General features: G+C 43.3%; 1 protein-coding gene across 3 annotated transcripts in view; it reads right to left on the reverse strand.

Moving 5' to 3' along the window:
• Positions 1–7,610: 7,610 nt before the first annotated feature.
• Positions 7,611–17,385, reverse strand: part of LOC109871161 (potassium voltage-gated channel subfamily H member 7) — a 49,564-nt gene continuing 39,789 nt past the window's right edge. For 2 of the 3 annotated variants that reach the window (XM_031806290.1, XM_031806291.1), the window contains 6 exons: positions 14,892–15,097; positions 12,891–12,987; positions 12,516–12,740; positions 10,968–11,124; positions 9,497–9,680; positions 7,611–9,292 (listed from right to left, as the gene is read on the reverse strand). In XM_031806290.1, coding sequence (XP_031662150.1) covers positions 9,035–9,292; positions 9,497–9,680; positions 10,968–11,124; positions 12,516–12,740; positions 12,891–12,987; positions 14,892–15,097 — 1,127 coding nt within the window. In that variant the 3' untranslated portion in view covers positions 7,611–9,034. Of the gene's footprint in view, positions 9,293–9,496; positions 9,681–10,967; positions 11,125–11,577; positions 11,632–12,515; positions 12,741–12,890; positions 12,988–14,891; positions 15,098–17,385 lie in introns of all 3 variants that reach the window. The other variant, XM_031806289.1, reaches the window with a different exon arrangement.

Below are 17,385 nucleotides of genomic sequence, written 5' to 3' on the forward strand. Positions count from 1 at the left end.
AGGTAAAGATTCCAAGCAGTACATCCCTCCATAGGCGAGGTTTATTACTTTGTGGCTGTGGAAACAAGTGACGACACTGCAGTCTCGAGGAAGCACTGCCATATAATTGCCTAACACTAGAGCAATGTATTGATAAAAAAACGAGCTGTTGACTACTAAACTTCCAATAAATGGAACGATTGAGGAACACCGGTGTGAATCCACCTATGGATTCAGGGACCAATCAAAATACAAAACAAACCAGCCCGGTCTCAGAGCGTTTCGTATTATTCTATTCATAAATCTCAGACACTCGATTTAGTATGATATGTTTGGTATGGTTAAGTAAAAATGATGGGTGGGTGTATATCGCAAACATCTAGCAACCCAAAGGTTTTGAGTTACATTTTATCATGGACAACTTTAGAATTTTAGCTAATTCAACTACTTACTACTTTTTAGCTACTTTGTGCCTACTTAGCATGTTAGCTAACCCTAACCCTAACCTTAACCCTTCCCCTAACCTTAACTCTTTAACCTAACTCCTAAACCCCTAGCCTAGCTAATGTTAGCGAGCTAACTAACGTTAGCCACCTAGCTAGAATTTGTAACATATCATACGTTTTGCAAATTCTTAACATATTGTACGTTTTGCAAATTCATAACATATCATACAAATTGTCATTTGTAACACATCATAAGAAACGGGTGATGAACATCGTCGAGCACAGTGAATGTCTCCAGGGCTCGGTCTCCGTTGTGAAGTAAGACCTTCATGAACTTTAGCATTACTTTCTGTGATCGGTTGGGACTCTCCAAGTATACCTTGGTCTTAGGGACACTCACCATGAGCCTGCTTTTCTGGTTTTCCTGTATGGTGTCATGAAAGATCGTTAGGTGCTGCTCTTTACATGTCTTGCAAGGTCGTCTGAGGGTGCAAGCATCAGCTTTGTGGGATCGTTCAGCTTTTTTTTCTCCATTCTTTACTTCTCCACTTGAAAATCTGTCCTGTGTTACGCTTCTTGAACTCTTTACATGAGTTGAGAAAGGGTTCTTGGGGACAGTATGGCTTGGGTTTGGATTTCTCCTTGGATTGAGCAGGCTCCTTGGTGTTTGGATCTCCACTTGCGTTGAAAAAGATTTAAGCAGATTTCTCCTTCTGTCTCGTGAAGTCATGGTGGTCTTTCTTGAATGGCTTAAGCATATCACATTGATAGAGGGCTGCGGCTCTGCTTAATATGCGCCTAGCCTGGGATTTCTTCTGCAACCAGGCTGACAAGTTGTGCTGGGTGTACGTCTGGTCCGTGCCAGTCCTGAGGATGCCACGATCGAAGCAGTACTCAATGAATTCATCCTGGTAGCTCTGTGGCTTCTTGCTCAAGAGCCGGTCGATGTTGGATCCACATCTGAGCTCATAGCCGTTCTGCCCCTCAAGGGTCCTGAGCATGCCTACCAGAGTGGATAGACAGTACTGACCATACTTGTCCTGTAGGTCTCGTGTTGTCCATGTAGGCCTTAGTGAGCTGGACTGCACTCTGTAATTTCAGGTGGGCCATGAGTACTTGATACTTATATATGATGAGGCAATCAGCTTATCCATGCCAGGTGGTGGAGCAGGCTCCGGGGAGGGTGCCATCTGTCCCGGGGCAGGATAATGTGCATCTGGACTGGGATACGGCTAAACCTGGATGGAAGCCTGGTGTTGCTGGAACTGGATACGGCATGCTTTGTCCCGCAGGTAAGTAGGGTTTACCTGGAACAGGGTATGGTGTAAAACCTGGTGCAGGATGTGTCGATGGTGCTGACGGAGTTGGCAGCATCGCGGACTAGCTCTTAGAAAACTTTGCGGTATTTTGTTTTTTTATGTACTATTTTTTACATTATTAGTCCAGAAAATGTTTTGTGTCATTAAATACAGCTGGGAAGAACTATTGGATATTAGAGCGGCGGTAACTCCCAGGACTACCAGCATTATGACCGGGAATACGACTTCCCTGGAGCAGATCCTTTGTTCACTCTTCCGAGAGCAATTGAACTCATTCAGGAGGCCGACCCAAAACATCACCGGTGGAGGAGAGGCACTCGTGGCGGCCTGCTGGTTCGAATTATTTGGCGCGTACACCACCCACCGCTTCCGAGTATATTACTCGCTAATGTTCATTCTTTGGATAAGAAAGCTGATGACCTTAGAGCAAGGATTTCTTTCCAGAGAGATATTGAGGCTTGTAACATACTTTGTTTCACGGAAACATGGCTCTCTCGGGATACTCTGTCAGAGTCAGTAAAGCCAGCAGGACTCTCAGTACTTCGCGCAGACAGGAATAAATATCTCTCCGGGAAGCAGAAGGGTGGGGGGGTGTGGTTCAAGATGAACAACTCATGGTATAATTCTAGGAACAAACCGGAACTAAAGTCATTTTGTTCACCCAACCTAGAATACCTCACAATTAAATGCCGACCATATTATCTCCCAAGAGAATTCTCCTCCTCCTCGCGCTACTAAGACTCTCGACCATTGTTATTCAAACTTCCGGGATGCTAACAAGGCCCTCCCCCGCCCTCCTTTCAGCAAACCTAAACACGACTCCATCTTGCTCCTCCAGTCCTATAGGCAGAAACTCAAAACAGGAAGTGCCTGTGCTTTGTACGTTTCAACGCTGGTCTGACCAATCGGAATCCACGCTTCAGAATTGTTTTGATCACGTGGATTGGGATATGTTGCGGGTAGCGTGCAAAATGTATCTAGATGCATACATGGATACGGTGACTGAGTTCATAAGGAAGTGTATAAAACCTACCCTAACCTGAAACCGTGGATAGATGGTAGCATTCGCGCGAAACTGAAAGCGTGAACCACCGCATTTAACAATGGCAAGGCGACTGGTAATATGGCAGAATATAAACAGTGTAGTTATTCACTCCGCAAGGCAATCAAACAAGCTAAACGTCAGTATAGAGATAAAGTGATCTCGCAATTCAACGGCTTAGACACAAGACATATGTGGCAGGGACTACAGACGATCACAAACTACAAAAGGAAAACCAGTCACGTCGCTGAGACTGACGTCTTGCTTCTGGACAGGATAAATACATTCTTTGCACACTTTGAGTATAACACAGTGCCACCGACGCGGCCCGCTACCAAGGACTGTGGGCTCTCCTTCTCCATGGCTAACATGAGTAAAACTTTTAAACGTGTTAACCCTCGCAAGGCTGCCAGTCCAGACGGCATCCCTAGCCGCATGCGCAGACCAGGTGGCTGGTGTGGTTACAGGCATATTCAGTCTCTCCCTATCCCGGTCTGCTGTCCCCACATGTTTCAAGATGGCCACCATTGTTCCTGTACCCAGGAAGGCAAAGGTAACTGAACTTAATGACTATCGCCCCGTAGCACTCACCTCTGTCATCGTAAAGTGCTTTGAGAAACTAGTCAAGGATCATATCACCTCTACCTTACCTGCCACCCTAGACCCACTTCAATTTGCTTACTGCCCCAATAAATCCACAGATGATGCAATCACCATCACTTTGCACACTGTCCTCTCTCATCTGGACGGGAGGAATACCTATGTAAGAATGCTGTTTATTGACTATAGCTCAGCATTCGACACCATAGTACCCTCCAAGCTCCACTCAAAAACATTATTTTGGTATTTTTTAAATTAATCCCAGAGATGTGGACTCGAGTCATGTGACTTGGTCCCGAGTCGCTAATTTTGCAACTTGAGACTTAACATGGCAAAAAGAAAGATACTTAAGTCGACTTCGACTTGTGAAAAACACTTGATTCTAACTGGATATTTCACAATGTCAGTCGAACGGTAGCTGATTATCAACACTAGCTGTAAATCATCATTTGGATGGCATTTGTATGAGTAATGATGATTCAAAAACTTGGGGACTTGACTTGATACACTAAAGTTAGGACTTGGCCCCATCTCTGATTAGTCCATGGTTGAGGGAAGGGAAAACCTAGTTCACGTGACGGGCCATAGTCCGGTGCTCCGGGGCTCAGCATAATCGAATCTGCCAATTCCCATCTGTAAAACCATGATGGAGGGGGAAAAGGGGAAAAAATAAGCATTTCTATAAACTTTGACTGTCCTCCAAGCAGGCTCAGTCCTGGCCATTCTATTTCCCTAGGCGAGACAAAATAAATACCCCCCTCTAGGGGCGCCACCCGGCATCCCACCTGGGCGAGCCTGAAGGGCCGGCCAGGGCATGGGCGCTGGACGAGCCGGCTGGGGCGTAGAAGCCCGACGAGCTGGCAGAGGTGTGGGAGCCTGGCGAGCCTGCTGAGGCGTGAAAGCCTGACAATCCGGCTGAGGCTTGAAAGCCTGACGATGAGGCGGGGGAGCCTGACGAGCCAGCTGAGGTGTGGGAGCCCGATGGGCCGGCTGAGGCATGACGTGGGATGGGAGCCCGATGAGCCTGCTGAGGCGTAGGAGCCCAACGAGCTGGCTGAGGCATGACGTGGTATGGGAGCCTGCCGACCCAACCGGGGAAAGGAAAACTCTCGAGCCAGCTAAGCCTTGAAAGCCTGATGAGCCAGCTGAGGTGTGCGTAATGAAAGACAACCTGGCGCCCTTGAGCGCCAGAGAGGGAGAGCGGGAGCAGGCGTAACAGAATAGTCTCAATAAGCAAAATGAGCTGCATTCAATCGAAATATGTCTTCCGCATTTAGCCCAACCCCTCTGAATCAGAGGGGTCTGCCTTAATCGACAAGTGACACTTAATCGATGTGGCAAGTGACACTTTTGGGACTGAATCAAACAGTGGATAGATTTTGGTTGAATTTTTCCTTTGTCATTTCCACTTTACTTTACCGACTTTACTGTTCCCGTTGGAAAATGTTGTTGCAGTATCATGTACACGTTTAAAGTGGTGTTTAAATACAATAGACAACAATTTGACAATACAAAATTAATAACAGTTACAGTAGATAGATACATTATACACCGATGAAAGAAGATCAGCCTGCTGGCCTTACTGGGTGGATAGAATCATTAACCTGAGCTGTTTAGGAGGGATATCACATCTGGCTCAAATTGTTGTCTAGTTCTGTTTTTTTCCTGCCGGGGGGTGCCCTATACCTGCACCCAAAGGGGAGTAGTTCAAAGTCCAGGTACAGGGGGTGGCTTAGGTCTAAGAGGATTTTGTGAGCCTGATGAGGGCACTGTCCTTAAAGATCTCATCCAAGCCTGCCCGTTTGACTCCAAGTGGCTTGCTTGCTGTGGTGATAAACCTTCTCAGCATATTTTTCTGGCTGACAGTGGCATTGCCAAAACAACAAACAATACAAAAAGTTCAAATTCTCTCATTGAAAGATTTCTACAACAGAGTCAGTGTAGTACAGTCAACATTAAAAGATCCCAGCTTTTTGAGAAAGTACAGTCTCTGCTGACCCTTTTTGTAGATCCGGTTTGTACATTTACTCCACCGAAGCTTATTGTCCAAGAGGACACCCAGATATCTCTATGTTCTGACCTTTAATAGATATTCAGTCAGTATAGTACAGTATAGTCAACATTAAAAGATCCCTTTAAGTAAAAACAGCTCTTAATTGCCATTTCCACTCTAGTCAGTCAAGCTCATAGAGTGTGGGCACGAGATAAAGGGCGTTGAAGTGCAGGCATGGAATCGATATTGAGCTCAGCACTACAAAGCGTACCTTTAATTGTTTTCTTGTGTTAATTGTGCAGTGGGATTGTCTGAGGAAGTGCTATGACGCGAAGGCGAAACAATAGTGTTAAGTATAAACCTATGTCCCCGGAATACAAGCAAATTGGGATTACTTACGAATCGACTTTATCGCTTGAGAACCTTGCAAACCATGAAATGCAGGCAGATAGTGGGAGTTCAGAGATAGAATCTGACAAAAGTGAAGAGGAAGAACCTGTGTTGACAGGTGTGGAGAAGGCTTCTGAGCCTTACCCCAATGATCAAGAAAATGCCTGAGATGACTCTGGCCCAGTGGGAGTGCATTTTGTGGAGAAAGTGGAGTCATGTCTTTTGGCCGACCCATTTGTGGCATCTGGCGGAGTGGAAACGCAGTTGGCTGTTAACACACTGAAAGTATCCAGAAGTGGATATTCTGTATATCTTCCACCCTGAAGGAGCGGGCGCTCTGCCTCACGCCCTCAGGACAAGAGCTGTATATTGCTTTGCTCTCAGGAGCAGAGTACCACTGAAATGAATGATTTCCGTGGTGGCTTTGAGTGGGAAGATGGATCAACTGAAGTTGAGGATCAATGGAGTCTGTGATGCATGCAGTTTGGTGAGACGCAGACCTGGTGGAGAGCGCGACACCGAGGAGACCACGTCTATCCTTTAGAGTTTTGATATTGAGTGCCTGATAAAGTCATGCTATGATATATGGAGTTATCCATTGAGAGCGTTTGTTCCAAATCCACTACGATGTTCCAAGGCTATGGTCATGTAGCAGCAGTGTGTAGGATGAAGATGCTGAGGTGTGAGAAGTGTGCAGGAGGGCATCGGACAAAGGAGTGTGTAGTTTTGGAGGAAAAAGTAGTGTTTCAATTGTGGGAGGAGCCCATGTCGCTGGGGATCAGAAATGTCCTGTGTGAGTGAGACAGGTTGAGGTTGCCAGGGTTCGAGAAGGGCAGAAAGTGTCATATGTTGAGGCAGTGAGGAAGTAGAGGATGATGGGCAAAGGGTGAGGGATCATGAGCAGATACCACAAAGTAGTAGGCCAGGACTTAATGACCCGAACAGTTTGTGTTTTATTGGTTTCTTGGCATTCATTGCTATGGTAATTAACTGTACTGCAAAGTGTGGAAAGGAAGTCACAGAATCTAAAAGTAGTAGCAGCAGCAGAAAAGTTATTGGGAGAGAAAGATTTTAAGCCAGAAGAGTTACAGGAGATGTTGAAGGAAGGAGTCCCGTCCCCCCAGGCTGGTGGCCAGGAGAAGGTTAGGTCAAAGTAGTGGGATAAGGGAGGTGTTTAGCAGTTTTGGTTTTATAGTTGCAGGGTTATGTGTGGCGCAATTTTTCTTTTTTGTTTTGTTACAATGTGGAATGTACATTCCGAACTGAGAAAGGCAGCAATTCGCCAAAAAACGTCTAGTCTGCTGAAAATTCACACGAAGAAGAATGATTTTGCAGGTATTTTTAGTTGATTAGCCATACACCTGTTCTTGATTGTTTGAACTCCTGGAGCTTGGAAGTTCAGACTGGGGAATATTGTGTTTGAAGAGGAAGGTATGAATGCTGTCCATCTTTGGTAGACAAGTGTTTAGCATTTTAAACCTTTATCATTCGGTTTGTTTTTACCTGTCTTCTGAAAATATCCTAAACTTTTGATATCTTGGTCCTTTTGATTTTAAACTTCTGAAGTGCACTGAGCGACTTCAGTCTCCAATCCCCTGACTGTGTTAAAACATCTGTCCAGGCCAATAAACAGTTCCATGGCTTTTATGTTGCAGGCTTTTTGTTGTCTTGCCAAATAGGGCCTACCTGTGAGTTCCTTGAAAAACATTGCATTATGTTCTGAATTCCTGTGCATTAGCGCCATCAATATGAAGAGTTAATGCTTTACCCAGGATGGTTGATGTGCATTGATGATGACCATCCATGAAAAAATGATAATATAAAAGACTTGGTACACTTGACATTGTATTAAATATACTTTTTATTTCTTGAAATAGGCAAGGTAATTAGCTAAATCAATTGTACTCTTTACATTGTGTCTGTAATCACTTCAGCGCAGAAACATTCCAATTATTTGTAGTGGAGTGTAAAAAGCATGACATGTTGAAAATGCATCAAAAACATAATTTAAAAAATAGACCAACTAATTGTTTCTTTATCCCCCTAGTTTGTGTGAATCAGGCCAAATTTATGCAAAAGATTACTAAGGACTTTACCACGCATTTACTTTCCATGCAATACCTAGGCTACTCATTTCAGGAAATGTAAAAATAAACATTCATTAGTTGGAATATTGTGATTATACGTTTACTGTCTGCTACTTTGTTATACGTGTCCTTGGAAATGGACTTAATGTGACACACTCATTCTATAATTATAATACAGTAATCATGGAACCCAAATCCTTCCATCGCTTGAACGTTTTAGTGCTTTGGACATGCAAGTATACTGTCTTGTCTTCATTCATTTATATTGAAGAGAGAGCAATGGCATTTGTTATCCCCTGCTGTAAATACTACAGTACACCACTGAACATGGATTGTATAAATGCATGCACAAAATAATTGCATTGCTGAATATTCAAGCAGCTTTTAGTGCAAAATACATTTCCCCCACGAAAAGATATGGTGGACCAAATCTTTAGAAGAAAAAAAAAGGTCAACCAATTGGAAGTTCTTCAAAAGTAAATGCTTCAGTTTCATTTTATTGCTCCCATAGCTTCAGGACAAACATACGCTACCACTAACATTTCAATTGCACCCCATCCTTGAATGTATTCCTTAATAAATAAAAATAAATGTACATATTTGTACATGTCTTTCCTATAAGATTGTATTCATGTGCATTTACTATGAGAGCAGAATACATTGGAAAACAATGTGATTGAGTTTATGTTGAGAATGAGCAGAGTGAGGCTACATAAAGCTACTGATTTGATTTTTGGATTTAGTTATAGGCACAATATACCATCTATATTTCCTGGGCCTATTGATAAGCTAACATTAGCTCCATGTGCTACGTAACATGTAATACTATGTATGCATAATCATTTAGTAAAATAAACTGCAATCTAAAACAAAGTCTGAAGTATATGGACAATGCCTTTATCATACAGCTACTTGTGGTTCAAATAAGCCGTGCAAAAAAAAAAGAAGAAACATACTACGGTGAAAATAAATGTACTACCTTGTAAACCTACCAAAATCACACTTGCCTGTCAGAGGTCTGAATCAAAGCTACCATGCAACGAAAACAATCTGTCATGCAAATCATTTCAGGAGGAAAACTACAAGATACTTCACATATTGCAATGCAATTAAGAGAGAATGAAACCCTGAGTCACACTTCAGAGAAGACAGGCAAAATGAAAATAAGAGATCTTGCTCTATGGCCTTGGAGGTCCTGGGTCTGAGACTGGCCTATGGAGTCCTGTGTTGGGAGATGAGTCTGATAGTGGAGAGGAGTCCTCAATAGGAAGAAAGAGAGATTTGGAATGCTGATGCCCTGCATGTTTGTTCTGTGTGTTTCTTTGTACAAGCAGTACTGTAAGGCTGTCCTCTATGGGTGAATCATCCATGTAAGCCAGGCCTGACAGCGAGTCTTTGGATTCCTGATGACTCCTTTCCAAGTTGAATTCAGGACTCTGATAATGTAAAAGAAATAACAGCAAACACACACACACACACATTTCATCGTAAGTGTGTGCTTTGACCATTAGAAAGTGCCTCAGAATCCTTGGAGCTGGTCATCACTTTTCAAAAATGATATCCATTCCGTGTTTAAAAAGTCTGAGTCCTTGATTTCCATTGTCTGTTTGTTCTGTGGAAATCAACAGTTCAGTACGTACTTGTGATGATGAATGGCTGAAGCAATGGCTGCTGGTCAAAGCAGCGATTGGCTGGACCATAACAGCTGGCCTTTGATAGTCTGGACTAGCAGTCACAGTGCTGTAGGCAGGAGGTCCCAGTGTGGACTGCCTCTGCAGGAGCTGCAGGATGGTCTGAATATCTGATGTCATCTGGGACTCCAGCCTGCAAACACAGAATGCAGAAAATGAACGGCTACTCTTGGTTATAGGGACTGGAGGCTAATGGAAGACAAGTTCAACACCAATCAATAACCATACTGCCTCTAGGCTATCGTTGTTTTGTTTTTATTGTACAGTTGTTGTATGTGTCAAATTCTAGCACTAGGGGGCGCTTGTGATCTATGTTGACACTACAGGATCGTCATGGTTGTCAATTCAATCAAAAGGCTTGGGAACATGTTCTATCCGCTCTCTATGTCTAATAGTCCTACCGATTCTCTCTCTAGGAGTCATAATGAATATTCAGTAAGGGTGGGGTAACAATGTCTGGCTAACTCACATTCACACATTACCGGTAGTCATAATGGATGCATATCCTCCTGCTGCTATATATAGAGCATTATCTGTGGTAATGCTGATTAATCACTTTAATTGCCCTTAGCAGCCATCCGTCAATCAGAAATAGTGCCATTATGCACATGCTTAGTAAAATGCCTTCATCATTTGTTCAGCAGGCCGTCACTCTTGACACATACGGTAAGACGGATTCTCTGCCATTCAAATAACAGACAACCTTGTTTCGTTTAGTGTAATATAATGGCTGTGTTGAGGAGACCAGCAATTGGCAATTATTTCAGCGCTGCTCCCCCCTTAGAACGATGGTCATTAGGCTACCGCTGAAATAGAGCCTAAATGGTGGAGACATGTTGCTAAAACCACACAAACGGTAGCTGCTAATGGTTGGGTAAAACCCAGGGTCAGAAAGAGTGCACTGGATAATGTGAGTCTTTTTGGAGACAGAAAAATGGTCCAACCGGATGCAGGAGCCCTCCAATGCGTTGTCTCCTATTCTGTGATAATTCCTGCTAAAAATACTGTACCACCTGCTGTTTGACTGTCTACTCTTGGCAGCCTGCTGGCTGCAGGTGTGTTATCTCTCCACTCAACCTGTTTGTCTGCCTCAGGAAATAAAGGGGGTTCAAATGTACTGTATTAATGCACATGGAACAAGTAGTCAGACCAGGCTAGTAGAAAATGCGGTCTACTAGTGCACAAAATACTTAAAGGAAAATTATACTCAAACTATATTTTGGCATTTGTTTCATTAGTCCACTGTTGATACAGCCCCAATATGTTTTGCATGTCAACAATCAAGATTTCAAGATCCCTTCTGTCTCTCACATCTTTTTATTGGTCTTTATAGCTGGAGTGAAGTTAGATGTTCATGAATGTTTGACATTACATTGTAGATGTCAGAGATAGCCAACGGAGTGCAGTACAGTAGGCCTACCTGTTCAAGTGCTCTTCGAGCTGATCTAAGCGTTGCTCCACCTCTCCGTATGTGATTTCACTGGCATCGCCGTCCTCGCCCCTCAGGTCCTGCAATTGTGCTGACTCATCCAGGTAGTCTCGGGGCTTCTCGCAGACCCATTTGTCATTGCACAGATCTGGCAAGGGAGGGAAACACACATCCTTTATAAGCTCACATGTGGGTCAGAGCACAGGTGCCTGGTAATCACTAAACCATCCAACCATTGAAAATAGAACAACACTATTCTATTCATCTTTGGGTGAAAAGCTTCTGTGGGTTGTTCCTTGTTTGAAATTTATTAGCCCAGCTAGTGTTTCAGGAGACAATGGCTTTCTATGCCGTGGTGGGACATTCGGGCTAACTCTGGTGTTATCTCTGCTAAACACACTGCTAATACGTGCGGTATACACTGATTAATGCTGGTGTGGGTAAGAGCAGCCTTTTTTTAATGATTTGAAACAACTGACAGGCTGATAATGAACTTTAATCAGGTTTATCTGTTGTAGCAGGAGCCTTTGGGATGCCCAGACTGAAATACACACTCCTTTTTCTGTGGTCTCTATTGTAAGAAATAGGCCAACAGCATTACCTGAGGTGACTGTAGATGACTGTCTGTAGGAGAACAGCAATTGATTTCCATGCTCTGATGGAGAAAAATCAATGTTACCCACGTGCCTTTACAACACACAGAACCGTGTGTCACTGACTAAGTCATACATAGAATTTGCGATGATGACTTTTCCAATTGGCTCACATTGTTCTATGAATGGCCTAATGTTTATAAGGTATTCACCTTCCGGGATGAGAACTAACTAGGACGTACCGTGCACATTTGGAGGGCGAGCATCTGTGCGAAAGCAGTGCAGGATGCCTGTGACTTAAGCTGGTGAAAGAAACTGCTCCACTGAGACTCGTTTTGGTACACATTTCAGCTCCACGTACATGGCTCTACTCAGGGATTTACAGTGGGGTAGGATTTGATTGATAGGCCTACATTGTCTTTGTGTCTTCGCTCTTAGCCTCCTACACAGGTGCATTTACTGCCTCACTGTTTCTGGATACTCTGTCTTAGACCCACCCACTTTACATCGTGGGGCGTTTTTGTCTGTACGGTAACGTGGTACTTTTCGTCACCATGTAGCCGAGGCAATGACCACATGGGAGGCCTATCTTAACAGTATGCCTGTGACAAGACACTGATGGGGGGGGGGGGGGTAAGTGGATGAGGTTCTATGATCCTCTTAAAAGGGATTTTTTACAGCGGTGGCCATCTCCCAACTGATATGAAGTCATCCCTCTTAGAACTCAGGGGCCCAATCATTGACCCTAACAGCACGTGGCAAAGGGACCGTACAGGCCGTACCGTACAGCTCATTTGAAATCCGCTAATGAACTGTAGATCATTCTAGAAAGTAGTATGAGTAGAAAAATCTGACGATGCGGGGACATTTAGTTCCCGTGCTCCAACAATAGACTTGGGCGTTACTGTGTGAGCACAGAAAGGGTTACGATTGTATTGCTGCTCACCAATGTTATCGTCATAAGAGGGAGTTCTCTCCATGATGTCCCCAGGGGGATTGGAGTCGAGCCCCAGTGCAAGGTCTTCCACCGAGGGACACCCCTGGATGGCCGTGCCCATGGACATCTGCTCCTCCTTCCCTGAGTGTTTCAGGTCAACTGAAGTTCTCTTTAGGCACAAGTAGGACTCCCTCTCCCTCCCGGAGTCATTTTCTGTTTCCTTGTTGCTTCCCCCTGTGGAATTGTAATCAAGACGAGGCAGTGGAACACACCGTGCTCTAATATTACAGAGAGAAAGCACTGAACTCCTCTGGGACTGAGAGAGCTGCTCAGTGAAAAATGACAAGAGGAAGTGCTCGTGCAACGTGTGGATACAGAACTCACCTTTAGTTGGATGCGGTGTGAAGGAGATCCTTCTTGTGATCTTTGTGCTCTTAACGTCTTCCTCTGGATCTGAGTCACTAGCGTGAGAATACGCAGCCTGCAACGATGGGAACATCGCTAATGTAATATCATACAAACAAATATGACATCATTTGCTCCAGCAACATCTAATTAAAGCCACAATGTAATATCTCTATTTAATAGCGATGGCCGTGAGCATAGTAAATGAATACAAAGTTATGTCAATGTAGTCACATACCCTCAACATATACATGAACATAACGTCAGAACGCATAATTGTCATCGTCATGCAATGACCTTTCTGAACATATAGTTAAGAAATACCTAAGAATACAGGGAGTGGGCTTTTAAAATATTATTATAGATTATATAACGTTTTGTTTAACACAATCTCATATGGTAAATCTTATATTTTTCTGTTATAGTCAGGCCTATTTTCATTGTCAGAATATGCTACAGAATACTGTATGTTTATTGACCATACAGTTTCGACAGAGGACCCAACAGGATAGTGTTATGACCATGTGCACCGTCTGACGTACAAAAACATAAGCGCAACATGTAAAGTGTTGGTCCCATGTTTCATGAGCTGAAATAAATTATTTTCCATATGCACAAAAAGCTTATTTCTCTCAAAATTTTTGCACAAATTAGTTTTTCTCCTTTGCCAAGATAATCCATCCACCTAACAGATGTGGCATATCAGGAAGCTGATTAAACAGTATGATCATTACACAGGTGTCCCTTGTGCTGGGGACAATAAAAAGCCACTCTAAAATGTGCAGTTTTCTCACACAACACAATGCAAAAGATGTCTGAAGTTTTGAAGGAGCGTGCAATTGGCATGCTGACTGCAGGAATGTCCACCACAGCTGGTGCCAGATCATTTTATGTTTATTTCTCTAGCATAAGCTGCCTCAACATTGTTTTAGAGAATTTGGCAGTACGTCCAGCATGCCTCACAACCCGCAGACCAAGTGTAACCACGCCAGCCCAGGACCTCCACATCCGGCTTCTTCACCTGCAGAGCCACCCGGACAGCTGATGAAACGGTGGGTTTTTGCATAAACAAAGAATTTCTGCACAGAAACCATCTCAGGGAAGCTCATCTGAGGGCTCATTGTCCTCATCAGGGTCTTGACCTGACTGCAGTTTGGCGTCGTAACTGGCTTCAATGGGAAAATGTTCACTTTCAATGGCCACTGCACTGGCACGCTGGAGAAGTGTGCTCTTCACGAATTAATCCCGGTTTCAACTCTACCGGGCAGATGGCAGACAAGGTGTATGGTGTCGTGTGGGCGAGCGGTTTGCTGATGTCAACGTTGGGAACAGGGTGCCCCATGTTGGTGGTGGGATTATGGTTAGGGCAGGCATAAACTACGGACAACTAACACAATTGCATTTTATTGATGGCAATTAGAATGCGCAGAGATACCGTGAGGAGATCCTGAGGCCCCTTGTCGTGCCATTCATCCACCACCATCACCTCATGTTTCAGCATGATAATGCACGGCCTGTACACAGTTCCTGGAAGCTGAAAATGTCCCAGTTCTTCCATGGCCTGCATACACACCAGACCTGTCACCCATTGAGCATGTTTGGGATGCTCTGGATCGACAGCGTGTTCCAGTTCCCGCCAATATCCAGCAACTTCGCACAGCCATTGAAGAGGAATTGGACAACATTCCACAGGCCACAATCAACAGCCTGATCAACTCTTTGCGAAGGAGATGTCACGCTGCATGAGGCACATGGTGGGCCCACCAGGTACTGACTGGTTTTCTGATCCAAGCTCCTACCTTTGTTTAAGGTATCTGTGACCAACAGATGTTGGACTGTGTTCTCAGACATTTGAAATCCATAGATTAGGGCCTAAATAATTCATTTAAATTGACTGATTTCCTTATATGAACTGTTACTCAGTAAAACCGTTGAAATTGTTGCATGTCGTGTTTATGTTTTTGGTCAGCGTCGATATACCTTGCCATTCTCATCTCGGAGGTTGAACGTCAGCTCCAGATTTGTCAGGAAGAAATCGGCAAACTCAGGGTACATGTCAAGCACCTCTAAGAGATCATCTCTCTGTATGGTATGCAGGTCACAGTAACTCAGGGCTCTGACGTCCGCATTGGACTTTCCAGGTTTGGCATACAGATGGATCATTTCTCCAAAGATGTCATTCTTTCCTGGTGAGTAGAGAGAGACAGAGAGAGAGAGAGAGAGAGAGAGAGATTGTAGATGAGGTTAGGTTCTTCTTAGAGAGAATTATCAGGAGAATACACCAGACATCAGGAGAGCTGGTTGTAGTCTCAGCGAATAAAGGATGGTCATATAATCTCAGAAGATTAGGAGAATTGCTCTGTGTCTGTCTGTGTGTAGACTAATGGATTGGACTGGTATACGAGAAGGACGTTCTGTCTGGGTTTGCCTTTTGAGGATACGAAAAGTAGAGTGCCTATTCTGTCTGTCCAACCCAACCGTCTGTTGTATATTTTTGTTAGTGTATCATTCTACCTTCACCAAATGTCATAATGTAAACACTTTTAAATGGACACACATCCATCATTTGAAAGCTCCTTACATTGAATTCACGTATCATTTAAAAAGCTCATTTCATAGAGAATGTTAAAAATGGGACTATATGTCGTAACATGTGTAAGTCCGGTCCTGGAGTGTCTTAATAACAAAATTAAACCCAAAAATATTTAGGCCTATTAGGGTGTGGTGCCTGGCCTTAAAGGGCATTTTAAGAGACCTTTCAGTGGTGTCAATTCTTAATAAATGTCAACCCCTGTGCAGCATTTTATGTGAATGAGATGCAATAGGTTGGACTGCTGTGTGGCTTTAAGTGACTTATGAGGAGTGGTCTCGAGCCTTAGTGTTCCAACTCAGCAGGGACCAGACACCTCCAACATGGAAGCCTACACATAGCTCTCACACCAGGGCTTTGCACCGGGGTTACAATGGAACAATAGTCTTCAATGGAATATTAGCATACAAACAATCGTCATTTTTGGAGGGTTTTGGTTCTCAAAAGCATACATTATGCATACAAATTGATTTCCCTATGGCTCATTGCCGTTTTACTATCTTAAAAGTGTTCCCTACGCAGATATGCTCTAGTGGCAGAATTCATTTCATTTGGCTTTTGGAAGGTTGCTGTGATATATCAATGTATTGTTTCCAAATATGCGGATCTTTGAGATATGCATCTTCCAGTGTAATTCATATTATTGGTTTTGTATTACACAGCAGCTTTGGCCTGGTTCTGACCTTATTATGTCACGTCTTTCATGTGATGAAAGATGCTCAATTTAATCTAGGCTTAGCCTGCAAAACCTGGTAGTCAGTGGGTTTCAAGTGTGATATTACTGTATGGAAAACAATTCCTTACTACTCTCATGTGTAGGCCATTGTAATAACTACTAACCAATATTACCTCAGTGCTTCCCCCTAAGATTTTGTTTTTAGCAATGGTAGCTAATTTCCAATTGTACACATTTTGCCCTGGCTTATGCCTGTGTTCTTATGCTCTCTGAGTGACTCAAACATTATAACAAAATCGATGGGGGCCACATGCCATGACATTTTTGTAAATTTAGATTCTCCCTGACTGTTTAGTTTTGATTTTGGTGATTGTCGGTTCTCAAAGATGGTCTGATTTTAAATGATATTACTCCATTATATTTTGTAAATACTTTATATCTGGTTATAGTCGGTTAGATTAACACCAACGTTTTACCATCACAAATTTTTAATATTTTATTTGTCCTTTTAAGCGGCGGCCACTGACAAATGCATTTAGGTGAAACACTATACCTATAAGACAATACTGCTAAGAACTGTTGACAATCAGATAACAGAAGATAACATCTCCTCCTTGTTTGGTTTCTTATGCCTCTCCTATGCCTCTGTTGTGTCCCTTCCCTTTTGCAGCTATTAAAAGAGCAGTGGTGCTATGCAATGACAGCTGTTTCACTTTGCTCTTTGAAGTTGCCAAACAGTCTCACGCGGAGCCACTTAATATAAATGTCAGAGCCTCCATTCTGTCAGATGAACAACTCTAATGCAATAACACTGTACCTACATATACAGAGCGCATGTGTAAAAGAGACCGAGGTCCCGTTAAAATAAAAGGTTCAAATAAAATAAAATAAAAAACAAGACAAGACCTTCGGAATGGAGGTTTACGTAACTTCTCTAGTCACTATTATTGTTTAAGAATAATAAGAGAATATGATAAGGCAGCTGGTATGAAATTACAATCAGGTGTTCACGCTTACGAGTCCGGGTAGATCAGACAGAACACATTGTTGCAGTCAGTTGTCAGATTTGGACAAGAGAACTCCCACTGCAGGTCTGCTGCAGTGGATCGGTGTTTAAATAACCAGCCATCTTTCCTCTGGGAGGTGACACTGTGTATCTCTGCCTGAGTTGACATCTAGCTCTACACATTGCCAAATATCATATGAGC

Source organism: Oncorhynchus kisutch, linkage group LG26 (genome assembly GCF_002021735.2).
Source record: "Oncorhynchus kisutch isolate 150728-3 linkage group LG26, Okis_V2, whole genome shotgun sequence".
NCBI classification, from domain to species: Eukaryota; Metazoa; Chordata; class Actinopteri; order Salmoniformes; family Salmonidae; genus Oncorhynchus; species Oncorhynchus kisutch.